The sequence below is a fragment of the Hyaena hyaena genome, unplaced genomic scaffold (genome assembly GCF_003009895.1).
Source record: "Hyaena hyaena isolate Hyena2069 unplaced genomic scaffold, ASM300989v1 scaffold_1867, whole genome shotgun sequence".
Classification (NCBI taxonomy): Eukaryota; Metazoa; Chordata; class Mammalia; order Carnivora; family Hyaenidae; genus Hyaena; species Hyaena hyaena.
The window spans coordinates 143,567-158,873 of NW_024082498.1; the positions used below are offsets into that span (position 1 = coordinate 143,567).

Sequence of the window (15,307 nt, forward strand, 5' to 3'; positions counted from 1 at the left end):
TGAGCCCCAAAGCCCCCCCCGGCTGGCCCACCCCCTCGGCTTAGCCCCGCTCATCTGGAGACCTCTGTCTCCCCGCAGGGTACTCCCAGCAGCTGGCCTTCAGACAAGACAACGCGGCTTTCTCGGCCTTCCTGAACCGGAAGCCCAGCACCTGGTGAGCGGTTCTGGCACCCCACAAACAGAGCGGCCTGGGGCGGTCCCAGAGGGTCTCGTCCAAACAGCCCTGTGCTCTGGACCCTCGGCCTGCAGAGACAAGGCGCCCACCCTGAGCTGCCAAGTGGCCAGCAGACATTAAGCGCCCCCTGTGGCGAGGCTGGGACCTGACTGGGGTGGGGGAGCTGGGTGAACCTTCTAGGCCCCGCCCCGCCCGTGATCATTGGTTGACTGGAATGCCCGTCTCTGGATCCCGGAGGAGATTGGCTCACGCTTTGTGCCCGCCCACAGGCTGACAGCCTACGTGGTCAAGGTCTTCTCTCTGGCCGCCAACCTCATTGCCATCAACTCCCAGGTCCTCTGCGGGGCTGTCAAATGGCTGATCCTGGAGAAGCAGAAGCCTGACGGGGTCTTCCAGGAAGATGGGCCCGTAATTCACCAAGAAATGACTGTAAGAGGCAGGAAATATGGGCAGGCTGGGGGAGGGGTGCCTGGAGTTACAGGATAGACAGGAGAAAGGCTACCCCTTACTCTGTGAGTGTCACTTTCCCATTGCAGAGACCAGAGACCTTCAGAGGCTAGTGTAAAACCGAAGTCCCTCACAGCTATTGTTTTCCAAATGTGGTCCCCAGGCCAGCAGCATCAGTATCACCTTCAAACTTGTTAGAAATGCATGTTCTCAAGCCGGTCTCTTGATGCAAGGAATCAGAATCTTCAGAGATGGTGCCTAGGAATCACAGTAGCTACAAGCTCCCCTCCCCCCACGATGTGATGCTGATGCATGCATAAGGTGGAGAATCCCTGCCTTAGCCTGACCTCTCAGGCTTCTCCTACCCTCATCGACACACCATCTTTACTGCAAGGAGCCATGCTCTATCTCGCCATAGGGCCTTTGCACATGGGTTCTCATTGCCTGGCATGACACCCCCTATCATCCCCTAGGGAATCTTTCCAGACCTCCCCAACTGAGTCACACTCTACTGTCCATTCTCACGGCCACATCCACTACTCCTCCTGCACAGCACTCAACAATTTGTAATGATGTGCCTACTGGTGAGCAATTTGTAATGATGTGCCTACTGGTGAACCAACTGGTTCATGTCTGGCTCCCTAGATGGGGAGCACTGTGGGGGTGGGACTGGTGTCTGGTTCTCACCCACCATCTTGTCCACAGCACCAGCAACGATTGTTGAATGAATGAATACTGAAGAGTGGGGCCCACCTAGGGAGACACTGAGGAGAGACTTGCCCCTGCCTTGACCTGCTGACCTACAGGGGGACTGGTCAGCAATGGGGGACACACTGGTGATACTATCCTTGTATCCTGCTTCCTGTTCTAGGGTGGATTCCGGGAGAATGTGGAGAAGGATGTGTCCCTCACAGCTTTTGTTCTCATTGCGCTGCAAGAGGCTAAAGATTTTTGCAACGATCAGGTCAACGTAAGTGTCCGCCATCCTCTCCTTCCCTCCTCCCCTACCCAGGCACACCCATCTTAGAGGGTGAGGTGTTGCATTCAGGTGATTCCCAGTCCTCCCAGTGCAATAAAAGCCACCACAGCGGCCATAATACCCAGAATACCATAGTAATTCCCAGCATTTTTTGAGCAGTTAGCTAAGATAGCTCTTCTAAGAGCTGCACCTGTTGAGTCCTATAATCCTTGTAAGAACCCAAGAGGTAGGGACTCTTATTATCCCCCCAAGTTACACAAGAGAAAACTGAGACACAAGGAGATCTAAGAATGGGTCCTTTCTGCCTGCTTTGCCGTGTGCAGAGACTTTTGGCCAGTTTCAACAAAAGCATCTCACCCTGCTTTCCCCATCACTGCTACTTGATCAGTGCATTGTACCTTGCTGCTTCCCTGAAGAAAAGGCACAACCCAGACCCAAGAACACATCAAGACTATTTTCTTAGTTCGGGAGATCTTAGGAACATTTCCAAGGGGTCCATGACACCAAAAAGGAAATGATTACAAATATTGTCTCTCTCATGGCTGTCTCTTTTTCCGCTGGTTTTGGTTCTGAGGCAGAGAAGCTTAGAAAGACGGGCTCCTGAAAGTCACTGTACTTGCTCCCTCTGCTTCTTCCTGGGGTTTGAGAATGGTTTGTTTGACCTTTAGCTTGCAAAGTTGGGGACCTTGGGGTCTTACCTTCAGCCAGCTGCCTCTCCCTTCATTGGACTCGCGTTAGATGGGAGCAGGCTGTTACCTTTAGGGCCTTATAGGGACCCAGGCTGTTCTGGGTCCAATAATTCCTCTTCCCCTGCCACCCAGCCTGCCTGGCAGAACTTGGCTGCCTTCCTTGGGGAAATAGCCATACCAAAGCTAGAGCTTTTAGATTCCTGTGGGTGGAAGGATTCTGATTGGCCCACCCAGGGTCTGGTGATCATACCTGGGCCAATCAGCTAAGGCCCAGAAGTAGCTCTTTCTGGACAAATATGGTTGACTCCTCTGTGTCCAGGTGAATGAAAGACAAGTTTCTGCATAAGTCATGGGTAGATGGAGGACAGGCAGCTGGATGGTGAAAGTATTAGTTTCTGCTACAAGGCAACAACTACATTTTCTTCTACAAAATGGCAACACTATACCTGAGTACAGCATAGGCTGTAGAACCAGAATGCTGGGACACAGATCAAGAGTGTGGTGGGGGTGGGGGTGGGGGTGGGGCACCTGGGTGGCTCAATCGGTTAAGCGTCAGACTTCGACTCAGGTCATGATCTCACAGTTCGTGGGTTCAAGCCCTCCGTCGGACTCTGTTCTGCAGCTCAGAGCCTGGAGCCTCCTTCAGATCCTGTATCTCCCTCTCTCTCTGACCCTCCCCTGCTTGCTCTCTCTCTCTCTCTTCTCTCTCTCTCTCTCAGAAACAAATAAAACATAAAAAAAAAGAGTGTGCTTTCACAGGGGTCAGTCTGTGAAAGCCAACTGTTAAATTTCCCAGATGTTCAGAAGCTAGTGATTAAACACAATCATTCTTTTCTGTTAAATTATGGAAACTTACATTAGACTAAGCATTAAACATTAAAACCAAAGGTAACAGTCAAAACTCATCAATTCCTAATCGTTTTATTACTTTCCTTCATTATCTATGACATCTATCCATCTCAAGGTTATTTATGTACTTATATGGTGGAAATGCTGTCTAATTCTCTGCTACTGTCCACCTCCTCCCAACTGTGCATTCAGTGTCTCCATAGGGGTAGTTTGAAATTGCCATGGTAATTGTTACACCAAGAAATTTCTTTTTTTTTTTTTTTTTATATTTTTATTTATTTCTAGGAGAGAGAGAGAGAGACAGCGTGAGCAGGGGAGGATCAGAGAGAGAGGGAGTCACAGACTGAAACAGGCTCCAGGCTCTGAGCCGGCAGTCAGCACAGAGCCCGACGCGGGGCTCGAACCCACGAACCGCGAGATCATGACCTAAGCGAAAGTCGGACGCTTAACTGAGTAAGCCACCCAGGCGCCCCTACACCAAGAAATTTCTTAAACACTACATATTATGGGGCGCCTGGGTGCCTTAGTCGGTTAAGCGTCCGACTTTCGCTTAGGTCATGATCTCGCGGTTCGTGGGTTCGAGCCCCGCGTCGGGCTCTGTGCTGACTGCCGGCTCAGAGCCTGGAGCCTGTTTCAGTCTGTGACTCCCTCTCTCTCTGATCCTCCCCTGCTCACGCTGTCTCTCTCTCTCTCTCCTAGAAATAAATAAAACATTAAAAAAAAAACCCACTATATATTATGTCTTCCTCCATCCCTCATTCTTCTGGGTCTCAATATTGCCAGCATGCAGTGGAGATGTTGAGAAATTAATGCCAACCCTATAGCATCCAAAGTTCATTGATTACCTGTGTAACTGCCATATAGTAAGTGTTAGTTATAAAACTGATGATCAGTTAAACGGTATTCCTAGTGGGGTCCTGAAGCTGGTTCATACTAGCTCATGAGTGCCTATCTGCGACATCTGTACTCCACTCCATGTTCAGGGCCATTACATTGGTAGTTTGAAATTGGTCATAGTGGGAGCATTTATACCATAGTAATTGGCAGTCAATAAGCCAGACTTCTGCCCCCATACACCGTGGAGAGCTGCTTAAACTGTTACCAAACCACCACTGGCTATATAAACTGTCGCAGGCATATCAAATTCACAGTGTCTAAAATGTCTGGAAAATCCAAAAGAAATAAAAGATCCAAGGGGTGCCTGGGTGGCTCAGTCAGTTAAGCGTCCGACTTCACCTCGGGTCATGATCGCATGGTTTGTGGGTTCAAGCCCCGCATCGGGCTCTGTGCTAACAGCTAGCTCAGAGCCTGGAGCCTGTTTCTGATTCTGTGTGTCTCTCTCTCCCTGACCCTCCCCTGCTCACGCTCTGTCTCTCTCATAAATAAATAAAACATTAAAAAATTAAAAAAAATAAAAGATCCAAAACAAATATATCCCAAGGACAAAAACGATCCTGGTACCTAGGAAGTGGCATTTATTTGATCCTTACCAGCTCTCTGTGGCAGCAATATCCACCTTACCAGAGAACCCAATCTTCTTTCTTACAGAGCCTGGAGCACAGCATCAGTAAGGCAGGAGATTATCTTGAAGCCCACTATAAGAACCTGCGGAGACCATATTCTGTGGCCATTGCTGGCTATGCCCTGGCCCAGTCAGGCAAGCTGGAGAATGACCTCCTCGAAAAATTTCTGAGCACAGCCAAAGGTGAGGGACAGGCTGGTGAAATAAAGAGGAATGCATGGCCAGGGTTTGGGGGTGGTCATCTTGAGCTGGAATGTGTGGCTCTTAGTTACCCTGGGATGGGCAGCTTCAAGTTGAGCAGGAGTGGATAGTGCTAAGCCCTGCTTGGCAAATGGCTCTAAGATGTGAGAAGTCCTCACTGTAAGCTACACAAGAAGGTAGCATCATTCATTCAACAACAGTGTTTTGAGCACTTGCTGTGAGACAAGTGGCAAGGACGTGTGCTCTGATGTCAGACAGACCCATTTTCAAATCCCCCTCTGCCACATTCTCACTGTGTGCCTTTGTATCACTGACCTTCCCTGGACCCCATCTGAAGATGATATTTACATCATAGGTGGTTGAGAAGATTGAAGGAGTAATATAAGCAGAAGGTCTAGAATAGAGTGAGAGCTCTATCACTGATGTTATCATCGTTATCTCAAGGGTAATTAGGATTAGATAAGATAATGCCATAGGGAATTTAACACAGTACCTAGCACATAGTGAGCACTTATTCATTGGCTAAGGTGAATACACTGCATCAGTTTTGCAACACTCACTGATGTGACATATGTCAAGTAACACATAGGCTGAGGTAGTTTTGCACAATAGAAGTTTGTTATTGGTGGGCAGCTCTCCTCCAGACGCTCATGCAGGGATCCCGGCCTCTATCTTTTCATGGCTCTGCCACCCCGGGGTCCTTGGGATCCACTGCATCTAAGCAGAAGGGGAAACAGTCAGGTGGATTGTGCAAGGGAGGTAGACCAGACATGGAAGCGCCCCCTAACATTGCCAGTGTCCATTCCATCATCCAGAGCTCAGTCATGTAGATATACCTGCCTGCAAAGACATGTGGGCAATGTATTCCAACTCTGCCTAGGCAATGAAGGAACGTTTGTTTTTTTTTTTAAATGTTTGTTTATTTTTGAAGGAGAGAGCACAAGCATGGGAGGGGCAGAGAGAGTGGAAGACAGAGGATCCAAAGCTGGCTCTGTGCTGACAGCAGACAGCCTGACGTGGGGCTCAATCTCATGAACCTTGAGATCATGACCTGAGCCAAAGTCGGACACTCAACCGACTGAACCATCCAGGTTCCCCAGAGGAGGAAATGCTTTTTAGTGACAATCTAGCTCTGTCACAAGTGCCTTCTTGGGCACTGGGGACATCACAGTGACCATAGCAGAGTCCCTGCCATCATGGCTCACGCTCTAGTTGAGGAAAGAAATGAGTTAATAGGTTACTATAGAGCATCATAGTGCTGGCACAGGACAGCACAGGATGTTTTGAGAGATAGAGGGAGGGCCTCGCCCACTCTTGGGGTGCCATTGAAGCTGAATTGTGCAGGATGGGATTAACCAGGAATAGATGAGAAAAGGTGCTCCAAGTAGAGGGTACAGAATACGAAAAGGCCCAGGAAGTAAGAATGAGCATGGAAACTTTAGGGAATCTCCTGTAGATCAGTGGGAAATGAGAATTGAAATGGAGGAGTGACAGTTACTGAAAGAAGAGAGTGAGTCAGGAGCCGGCAGAGTGAGGGCCTTGGATGTCACTCAGGACACCTGAACACCAAGAAATCTATAATGAGTCATTTTCTGAGTTTTCTCTGAGGCATCTCCAGTGTGGACAGTGCAGTGAGCATGGGATTGGGGGTTCTCTCTACAGAAAGAACAAGGTGGGAAGAGCCTGGCAAGAAGCTCTACAGCGTGGAGGCCACATCCTATGCCCTCTTGGCCCTGTTGTTGCTCAAAGACTTTGACTCTGTACGTCCCGTCGTGAACTGGCTCAATGAGCAGAGATACTACGGAGGTGGCTATGGCTCCACGCAGGCAAGTGACCCCATGTCCCCCAGGCACCTGCATGCCTACCTCCTCTGGCCTCCCATGGCCTCCAAGAGAAGACGCTAAGACCAAGAGGGCAGCCCTTCTGTCCACAAGCCAGAGTGGCTGGAGTGGATTTTTTGTTGTGAACCCACTGGTGGACTCTAGACTATATTCTGAATGTCTAAACTGTTTGAATCTACTGATATCTAGACCATGTTCTCAATTCCTCCAGGCTCCCAGTGTTAGCCCATAACTTCCTGCGGGTTCTAGACCATGTTCTTGGCTATTCTAGAACATTATCGAAGCTCTCTGACCCTGGTTGGTGGATTCTAGAATATGGTTTTAATAATCTCGGGCTCCAATTTGACCCTTTCATTCTGGCAAGCTGTCAGTCACATTCCCAGTGTCCCTTTTGGATTCTGGATCATATGGTCAGTGTCTCCAGGCTCAACTTCATTCCTTTTTTTACAAATGAGTTCTAAACACATTTTCAATGACTCTAAACCCTTGTCTTAGACTCGCTCTGGGTGGTACTGGGCCATATTCTCAGTGTTGCTAGATTTTCCATCTTATGTCTGCAGTTCCTGGTGGATTCTAGGCCCCTTCTCAGTGTGGCCAAGCTCTTGGCTAAGCCTCTGTCTCTTGGAGAATCTAGGACATGTCCTCAGTGTCTTATCCTTATCTTTCTGGGGTAGGGGTTCCTACACTATCGTCTCATTACCCCCCTCCCTCTGACATGAGTCTCTTCCTTCCTCAGTGGGTTCAAACCACTTTCTCAGTCTCCTGGCTCACCTTCATTCTTTCTCATGGGTTCTAGGCCACCTTCATGGTGTTCCAAGCCTTGGCCCAATACCAGAAGGATGTCCCTGACCACAGGGACCTGAACCTGGATGTGTCCATTAACCTACCCAGCCGCAGCTCTGCCATCAAGTACACCATCCTCTGGGAATCTGCTAGCCTCCAGCGGTCAGCAGAGGTACAACTGTGTAGCCAAACCCTTGCTGTCCCCCTCCACACCAGCCAGAGTTTCCCAGAAGGCTGGTTCCCAACACCTCTCTCCTCTCTCCTTCCACCCTGCAGACCAAGATAAATGAGGACTTTGTAGTAACAGCTAAGGGAAAAGGACAAGGCACCTTGTCGGTAAGGAACAGGAACACACACCGGCTTGGCCCACCTTCTCTTGCATCTCTGGCCCAGAAGGACCATCTTTTCAACTCAAGTGGGCTGACACGTCATCGCCCTGCTGTCTCACCAGGTGGTGACAACGTACCATGCCAAGCTCAAAATCAAACACACCTGCAAGAAGTTTGACCTCAGGGTGGATATACGAAGAGCTTCTAAAGACGGTAAAAGAGTAAAGACCCTACATGTGACCCTTCCCCCACTCTCATTCTCGTCTGCCCCCTTCCTGCATTGGGACCCAGGGACACCCCCTCCCATTTTCTGTCTCTGTGTTTCTAGTCAAGAGGCCTCAGGGAGCCCTGGACACCATGATCCTTGACATCTGTACCAGGTAAGTGAGGGATCACTGGGGGTCATTCCTCTGTCGATAGCAAGACTTCTCCTTTCCAAGACCTAATCCTTTCTAAGAGCGCATTTGCATCTGGTGTTGTCTGAAGTACCTGCCGGGAGGTGGACACCCCAGGCAGTCCCCAGCCTGCATGGCACCGGAGAATAGCGTCGGCCACATAAGCTGAAACGATACAAGCAATCCTAGCAAATCAATGGGAGAAGTTACAACTGTTCCATGACCTTTAGAGCATTTATCACAACCTCAAAAACTCTCATCCTGCCAGTTAGAAAGGTACAGAGAAATGAAAATTACAGGAACATGAGAACTTGCTTATTATGCTGTCAATTAAAACATTAGAACACAGAGATACGAGTAATATTTTGTTCTCCTTTGTAAAACACTTACCAAAGTACTGTGCTTCTTCCTTCTGTTTGTATCACTTGGGATAAGGATAAAGCAAGCACTTTTCCTGCGCCAGTGAATTGTCATGCTCCCATCTAACTTACACCAGCTTCTGACATCTAATCTTTTGAGCCGTCAATGTCACAAGGCAGCCAGTCTCTCCAGTGGCAGCAAGGGTGACATTCACACAGTCTGCTGTTTCTTCTCTAACTCCGTTTATGTGCTATTCAAATTTTACCTCCAGCGTCTTCATTTCACTGCTGTGCTTCATCTTGGCTGGCCAGTTCCCTCTACCAATTGGCCAATTTTGTAAAATGTCATGTGGTTTATCCCTGGGTATAAGGAAGTGCCACTACCACAGGCCTTGCTGTCTGTGCATGAACTGCATAGGCTGCTCAGTGACCCATCACACACACTTTGAAAGACGTGAAGGGATTGGTCACTGACTGTGATGTGCATCTGTGATTTTCACAATAATTGGTGGATCAAGAGCTGGAGACAAGATTTGTATTTCTACTTTATGCAATTACAACCCCTGTAACCTGGTGCTGGGGACCTGGCGTTTTGAGCTAGACATTGGTACCATTTTCTTGTCTTTATTTTCTGGAAGAACTAAGGCATGGAGAGGTCAAGTGACGTATCAAATGCCATATGAAGCTGGGATTTGAACCCATGCAATGGGCTTCAGAGCCTGATATTAGTCACCTTGACCATGACACTGCATTTCCTTTATTCCCTTTGGGGTATGTTTACTACAATCTAATATCCTTCTGTCCTCTGAGTGGGAGCCAGGAACCCCAGTCTCTGTTCAGACCCCCTTGTCCAGACACTGACCCCCAGGCCTGACCCTATCCTTGGCCCCAACTGCCCTCTCCCTTCCCTATTCAGGTACCTGGGAGACAAGGATGCTACCATGTCGATCCTGGATATATCCATGATGACTGGCTTTTCTCCTGACACTGGTGACCTTGACCTGGTATGAAGGGCTTGGCCTTGGGGGCTGGCATCTGTGGGCAGAGGCCTCAGGAGGATTTTCACAAGTCCTACCTTTCCCCAGTTGAGCAATGGCATCGACAGATACATCTCTAAATATGAGATGAACAAGGCCTTTTCCAATAAGAACACCCTCATCATCTACCTGGACAAGGTAAGGCTTCCTTTTGGGACTTGACCTCCAGCAGGCTGGCCTCCCTCTGGTCACACCAGGCCCGGGCTAGGGGATGTGGGGTCTGGTGTGTCTGGGTGGTGGAGGAAGGGGTATATAAAATAAGGTGGTCAATGAAGGTCATGTCATGTTTTCTAAGCAGCTCACCTTCTGACCATTCTCGTTCCAACCTCATATAACACTTCCTCCACCTTCTCATCAGAGTCCTAAACAACCATTGAAAAGAGCCATTTGGATTTAAAAACTAAAGTGCTCAGAGCTTAAAAACATTCTCCTTGCTCCACACCCCCTGGCATTTCTCTCTTTTCATATTTGCTCTCCATCTGAACTTCTCTCCCTGTCTTCCTCTCTAACATAAACTTGAGCTTCCTCCTCTCCCCTACTTACACCTGCCCATTTTCCTATCCTCATATGCCCCCTGCTAACTCCCAATATGCCCAAAGGCCCCTCACCCCATATTAGTCAGCAGAAGTAACACTGGCTGCTGTAATAAACCTCCTGAGAATATGAGGGTCCCAACACAAGAGTGTTCTATTTCCCACTCAGGTAAAGTCCAGTTGGGAGGCTATGGAAAGGGTTTTCTGCTCCACACAGTCGCTCAGGGATCCATGCACGTTCTTTCTTGGGGCTCCTCAATGCCTAGGATCTTAGAGTCCTCTGATGGACCACCTCCTTTCTAGAAGAAAAGAGGATTGTGCATGAGCTGGGGTTTCAACCTTACAGGGAAATCGCAGAGCTGTAAAACACAGTTTCCAAATACACCTGTCTATCACGTATACATATATATGCCTATGTATTTCTGCTTCTCTCTCTTTCTTTGTCTTTATTTTTTCAGCTTAAATGAGATGTCATTTACATATAACATTATTATAAGTTTAAGGTGTATGATGTAATGATTCGATGTAGATGCATATTAGGAAATGGCCATCACCATAAGTTTACTTAACAAATCTATTACTTCACATAGTTTTAATGTGTGTGTGTGTGTGTGTTTGTGATGAGAACTTTTAAGATCTACCCTCTCAAAAAGTTTTTTTTAATTTTTAAATGTTTATTTTGAGAGAGAGGAAGAACACAAGCAGGGGAGGGGCAGAAAGAAGGAGAGACAGAATCCCAAGCAGGCTCCGAGCTGTCAGCCTTGAGCCAGATGTGAGACTCAAACTCATGACCCCCTGACATCATGACCTGATCTGAAATAAAGAGTCAGATATTTAACCAACTATGCCCTCCTGGTTCCAACCCTCAAGAAGAATTCATACTGTTAACTATGGGTGTTTTTATGGGCAGAGATAGCAGTCCGATGGCCAGAACTCCATCACACGGCCACACTGAACTAGGAAAGGAAGCTGACAGGTATAATCTAGCTGCGAGCCTTGGAGAAACGGGAAATGGATGTGTTGAAGTGCTCATAAATCTGTTGCTAGAGACTCCTGCTCCCTACCCGTATCCCACCTTGCTGCCTCAGTTTCTCCACCACTGCTCCAACCTCTAGTACCCTATGCTGGGCTCCATTCCGTGTACCCCACTGAGCAGCCTCCTCCTTCCCCCAGATCTCACATGACCAAGAGGACTGTCTGACCTTCAAAGTGCACCAGTATTTCAACGTGGGCCTTATCCAGCCCGGGTCGGTCAAGGTGTACTCCTACTACAACCTGGGTGAGCAGCCCCCCTAGGGCCAGGGGGGCCTGGGGATCCGGGGATTCTGTGAGGTGGGGATCTGAGGGCCCCAGGGTTGGGGACCTGGCCTCTCCAGGTCTGAGGGACTGCAGTTGGGAACCCGAGCCCCCTGGGTCTCTGGGCTGGAGGCCACAGCCCTCTGACACCTCCCTGCCACTCTGCCCGCAGATGAGAATTGCATCCGGTTCTACCACCCAGACAAAGAAGACGGTTTACTGAGCAAGCTCTGTCACAAGGACATGTGCCGCTGTGCTGAGGGTGGGTGCAAAGGAGCCAGGAAGGGGTGGACACCCCCCCCCAGATCCTCCTCCCATGGGGGTGGCCCGAGTGGGCTCTGAGCCCACACCCAGTACACAGCCAGAGGGATGGGCCCAGGGGTGGGGGGCCCTGGACAAGACGTGTGATGAAAGCATGTCCCCCACTCATCCACCGCGCAGAGAACTGCTTCATGCACCAGGTGGATGAAAAGGTCACCCTAGACGAGCGTCTGGACAAGGCTTGTGAGCCAGGAGTCGACTACGGTGAGTGGACGCGTGTGTGAGCAACACTGTGTATAGCCGTCGTTGTGTGAGTGACTGGCTGTAAGTGCCCATGGGTGCGTGGGGCTATACTTCAGATTGTAGTTGTGAATGATGTGTGTGTGTGTGTGTGTGTGTGAGCGCGCGTGTGTAAATGTGTTGTGAGGGGCCATGATTGCATGGGGATCCATGGTAATGAGTGCTGGGTGTGTGCAAGTGTGTGAGTGGACATGGTCATATGCCCCGTGGTGTGTGTGACACTGTAGTTGTGCCGAGCCATGGAGAGATGAGACAGTGGTTGCGGGTGACAGTGGATGGGAGGTTATGCCTAGGACTCCCCGTGTGGGTGACTGTGAGGGTGCATGTGGCTGTGTGTGTGGCTGTGTGAGATGGTGGTTGTAGGACCATGCGTGGTGGGTGTGTTACTGGGGGGCAGGGACTGGGGCACGTCTGGCTGTGACCCTGCATGTATCTGCTTGGAGACACCGTATGGCCAGGTGCGCTTGCAGGTGAGGGTGCCACACAGCCACCCTTGCCTGTGACCCCCCGCTGTGCTTCCCTCCTCCCCCCGTCAGTGTACAAGACCCGGCTTCTCAAGAAGGAGCTGTCAGAAGACTTTGACGATTACATAATGGTCATTGAGCAGGTCATCAAATCAGGTCAGCCCTGCAGTCCGTCTTCTGTCTTCCACTTCCTTCTTGCTGGGTCCCTCCCTTCCCCCATTCAGCATCCCTGTCCCTCCCATCCAGGCTCTGATGAGGTGCAGCCTGGACAGGAACGCAGGTTCATCAGCCACATCAAGTGCAGAGAAGCCCTGAGGCTGCAGGAAGGGAAACACTACCTCATGTGGGGCCTCTCTGCCGACCTGTGGGGAGAGAAACCCAAGTGAGTGCCCGCCCTGTGCATGGCCCCCACGGTGGGTCACCCCATCCCATGCTTCCCCTGCCATGCTCCTCACCTGCCTCCCTCCCCCCAGTGTCAGCTACATCATCGGGAAGGATACCTGGGTGGAGCTGTGGCCAGAAGTTGACGAATGCCAAGATGAGGAGAATGAGAAGCAGTGCCAAGACCTGGCCAACTTCACTGAGAACATGGTTGTCTTTGGCTGTCCCAACTGACCCCCCAGAGCCCCCCAATAAAGCTTCACTTAAAGTTCCTGTGTCTCTGAAATTTGGGAGTCTTAGAGAGGGAAAGAGGCAGCTGTGATCCCCTGCCTCCTCCCCTGCAACTTGGCTCCATCCGCAGGAAGACCTACCTGATGCCCACTCCTTCCTTCCTGTGGACCACCCGCAACTTAGCTTCCTCGCCCAGGGGGCACGTGTCCCCCTGCACCTGCACTGCACCTGCACATAGTCTGAAGAGAGCCTGCATCTTCCCTTGAGTGCTTGCCTACTTGCTTTCTTTACACCTGCATCCTCACATGTGTGTTCTGTCTCTTCATCAGGGTCCTCACCAGTACCTTTACCTACATCCTTCTGATCCACTGTGTTGATACCAGCATCCTCACAAGCTTTACCTGAACCCCAACAGCTACACTACTCGTGAGGGCTCCACAGTCCTCCCCTCCACACCATCATAGCCACCTGGATCCTCCCCTCCTCTCCTTCATCACCACCTGGACCCTCTGCCTCCTCACCTTCATCCCCACCTGGATCCTTCCCTTCTCACCTTCATTCCCACATGTATCTTCCATCTTTTCATCTTCATCCTCACCCGGATCCTCCCCTCCTCACCTTACTCCCCACCTGTATCCTCTGTGTCCTCACCTTCATTCCCACCTGGATCCTCCCCTCCTCACCTTCATCCCCACTTGGACCCTCAGCCTCCTCACCTGGATCCTCCCTTCCTCACCTTCATCCCCTCCTGGACCCCCTCTTCCTCACATTCATGCACACCTGGACCCTCTGCATCCTCACCTTCATCCTTACCTGGATTCTCCCCTCCTCTCCTTCATTTTCCCCTGGATCCTCCCCTCCTCACCTTCATCTCCACCTGAAACATCCCTTCCTCACCTTCATCTCCACCTGGAGTCTCCTCTCCTCACCTTCAACCCCACCTGTATCCTCCACCTCCTCACCTTCACCTCCACCTATTCTCACCTTCTCCCCACTTGCCCCTCAACTGTAGGGCTTGTACAACTCCATTTGGTACTTTGCCTCCATTCCACGGGTCTGTGCGCAGGAGGGGGCGTTAATGGACAGGCTAAGGGAAGTTTCCACTGGAGATAAGAGTGAGCCACAGAGGGGAAGGCTTGAGTCAGAGATTTGGCAGAGTGCGGTGCAGAGGGTCTATGTGGTCACAGCATCACCAGAGCTGCATGGGGGCAGCAGCCACAGGCAAATGGTTTCACTGGCTGCCTAGAGAACCTGGGCCCCTGGATGCCTCTTCTGATTAATAACACCACTGGTACCTCTAGGTCTATCGAGGGTGGGATCCATTTTCTGGACTAGATGAGGTCATCATGGGAAAAGTTCTGAGTCTGGCAGTCACCCATTTCCCCTAAGACCCCCAGTTTCTGTAAACGCCATCTCCCGTGCCCAGGAATGCGGGGGAAATACACTCACAGCCACCCCTGCTCCCTCCAGTCCCTGGTAGGCAGGCACCTCTGTCAAGAGGAGAAAATCTCACCACTCACCAGGTGTCCCAGCCGAACTCTGGCAGGATGCCTGCCTGCCCACTTTTATGTCCTTCTTGTCATGTTTCTTCATGCTGATTTCCCGTTTCTTCTGCCCTAGTATTCATTTTGTTCCTTTTTTTTTTTTTAAACACATCGGATATTGTTTTGTTTGGCCACCTGTGGTTCCAGACTGTGGATGGTACAGACATGATCTCTGAAACTCACATTCTAAAGACAGCGTGGAGTTGATATCAGACAGTTAAGGTGTCCAAAAAGGAAAGGAGAACAAGGCAACACAAGAAAACCTGCTACTTTGGGCTACCACTATTATTTAGATCAAATAATGGTCATGTGATGTGTCAACCTAGCTAGGCTATGGTTTAGTCAAACACCTGTCTACATGCTGCTGCGTACGTAGATCTTAGATGTGATTCACACCTGCAATCATTTGACTTTCACATTACCCTTGATAATTTTGGTGGGCCTCGTCCAATCTGTTGAAGGGCCAAAGAGGAAACAAAAATAAGTTTTCTGAGGTTGAAGGTATTTGAGATAGCAGCATAAAAATTCTGAGTTTCTAGCCTTTAACCTCAAAACTGTAACTTCAAATTTAAATGAATCGCCAGTCTGCTAGCTTGTCTCGTGGATTTTGGACTTGCTAAACCCCATAGTCACATGAGCCAATTCCTTAAAATATATATATACATAGTGTGTGTGTGTGTGTGTGTGTGTG

The 15,307-nt window shown here is 49.8% G+C and overlaps 1 protein-coding gene across 1 annotated transcript in view; it reads left to right on the top strand.

Annotated features, from left to right (window-relative positions):
• Positions 1–13,113, top strand: part of LOC120226861 (complement C3-like) — a 38,164-nt gene extending 25,051 nt beyond the window's left edge. The window contains exons 25-41 of the mRNA XM_039225028.1: positions 79–154; positions 445–604; positions 1,494–1,592; positions 4,688–4,844; positions 6,525–6,688; positions 7,500–7,658; positions 7,763–7,822; positions 7,938–8,028; positions 8,144–8,195; positions 9,486–9,573; positions 9,655–9,744; positions 11,313–11,418; positions 11,608–11,697; positions 11,877–11,960; positions 12,533–12,616; positions 12,707–12,842; positions 12,934–13,113. Coding sequence (XP_039080959.1) covers positions 79–154; positions 445–604; positions 1,494–1,592; positions 4,688–4,844; positions 6,525–6,688; positions 7,500–7,658; positions 7,763–7,822; positions 7,938–8,028; positions 8,144–8,195; positions 9,486–9,573; positions 9,655–9,744; positions 11,313–11,418; positions 11,608–11,697; positions 11,877–11,960; positions 12,533–12,616; positions 12,707–12,842; positions 12,934–13,075 — 1,838 coding nt within the window. The 3' untranslated portion in view covers positions 13,076–13,113. The remainder of the gene's footprint in view (positions 1–78; positions 155–444; positions 605–1,493; positions 1,593–4,687; positions 4,845–6,524; positions 6,689–7,499; positions 7,659–7,762; positions 7,823–7,937; positions 8,029–8,143; positions 8,196–9,485; positions 9,574–9,654; positions 9,745–11,312; positions 11,419–11,607; positions 11,698–11,876; positions 11,961–12,532; positions 12,617–12,706; positions 12,843–12,933) is intronic.
• Positions 13,114–15,307: the final 2,194 nt, after the last annotated feature.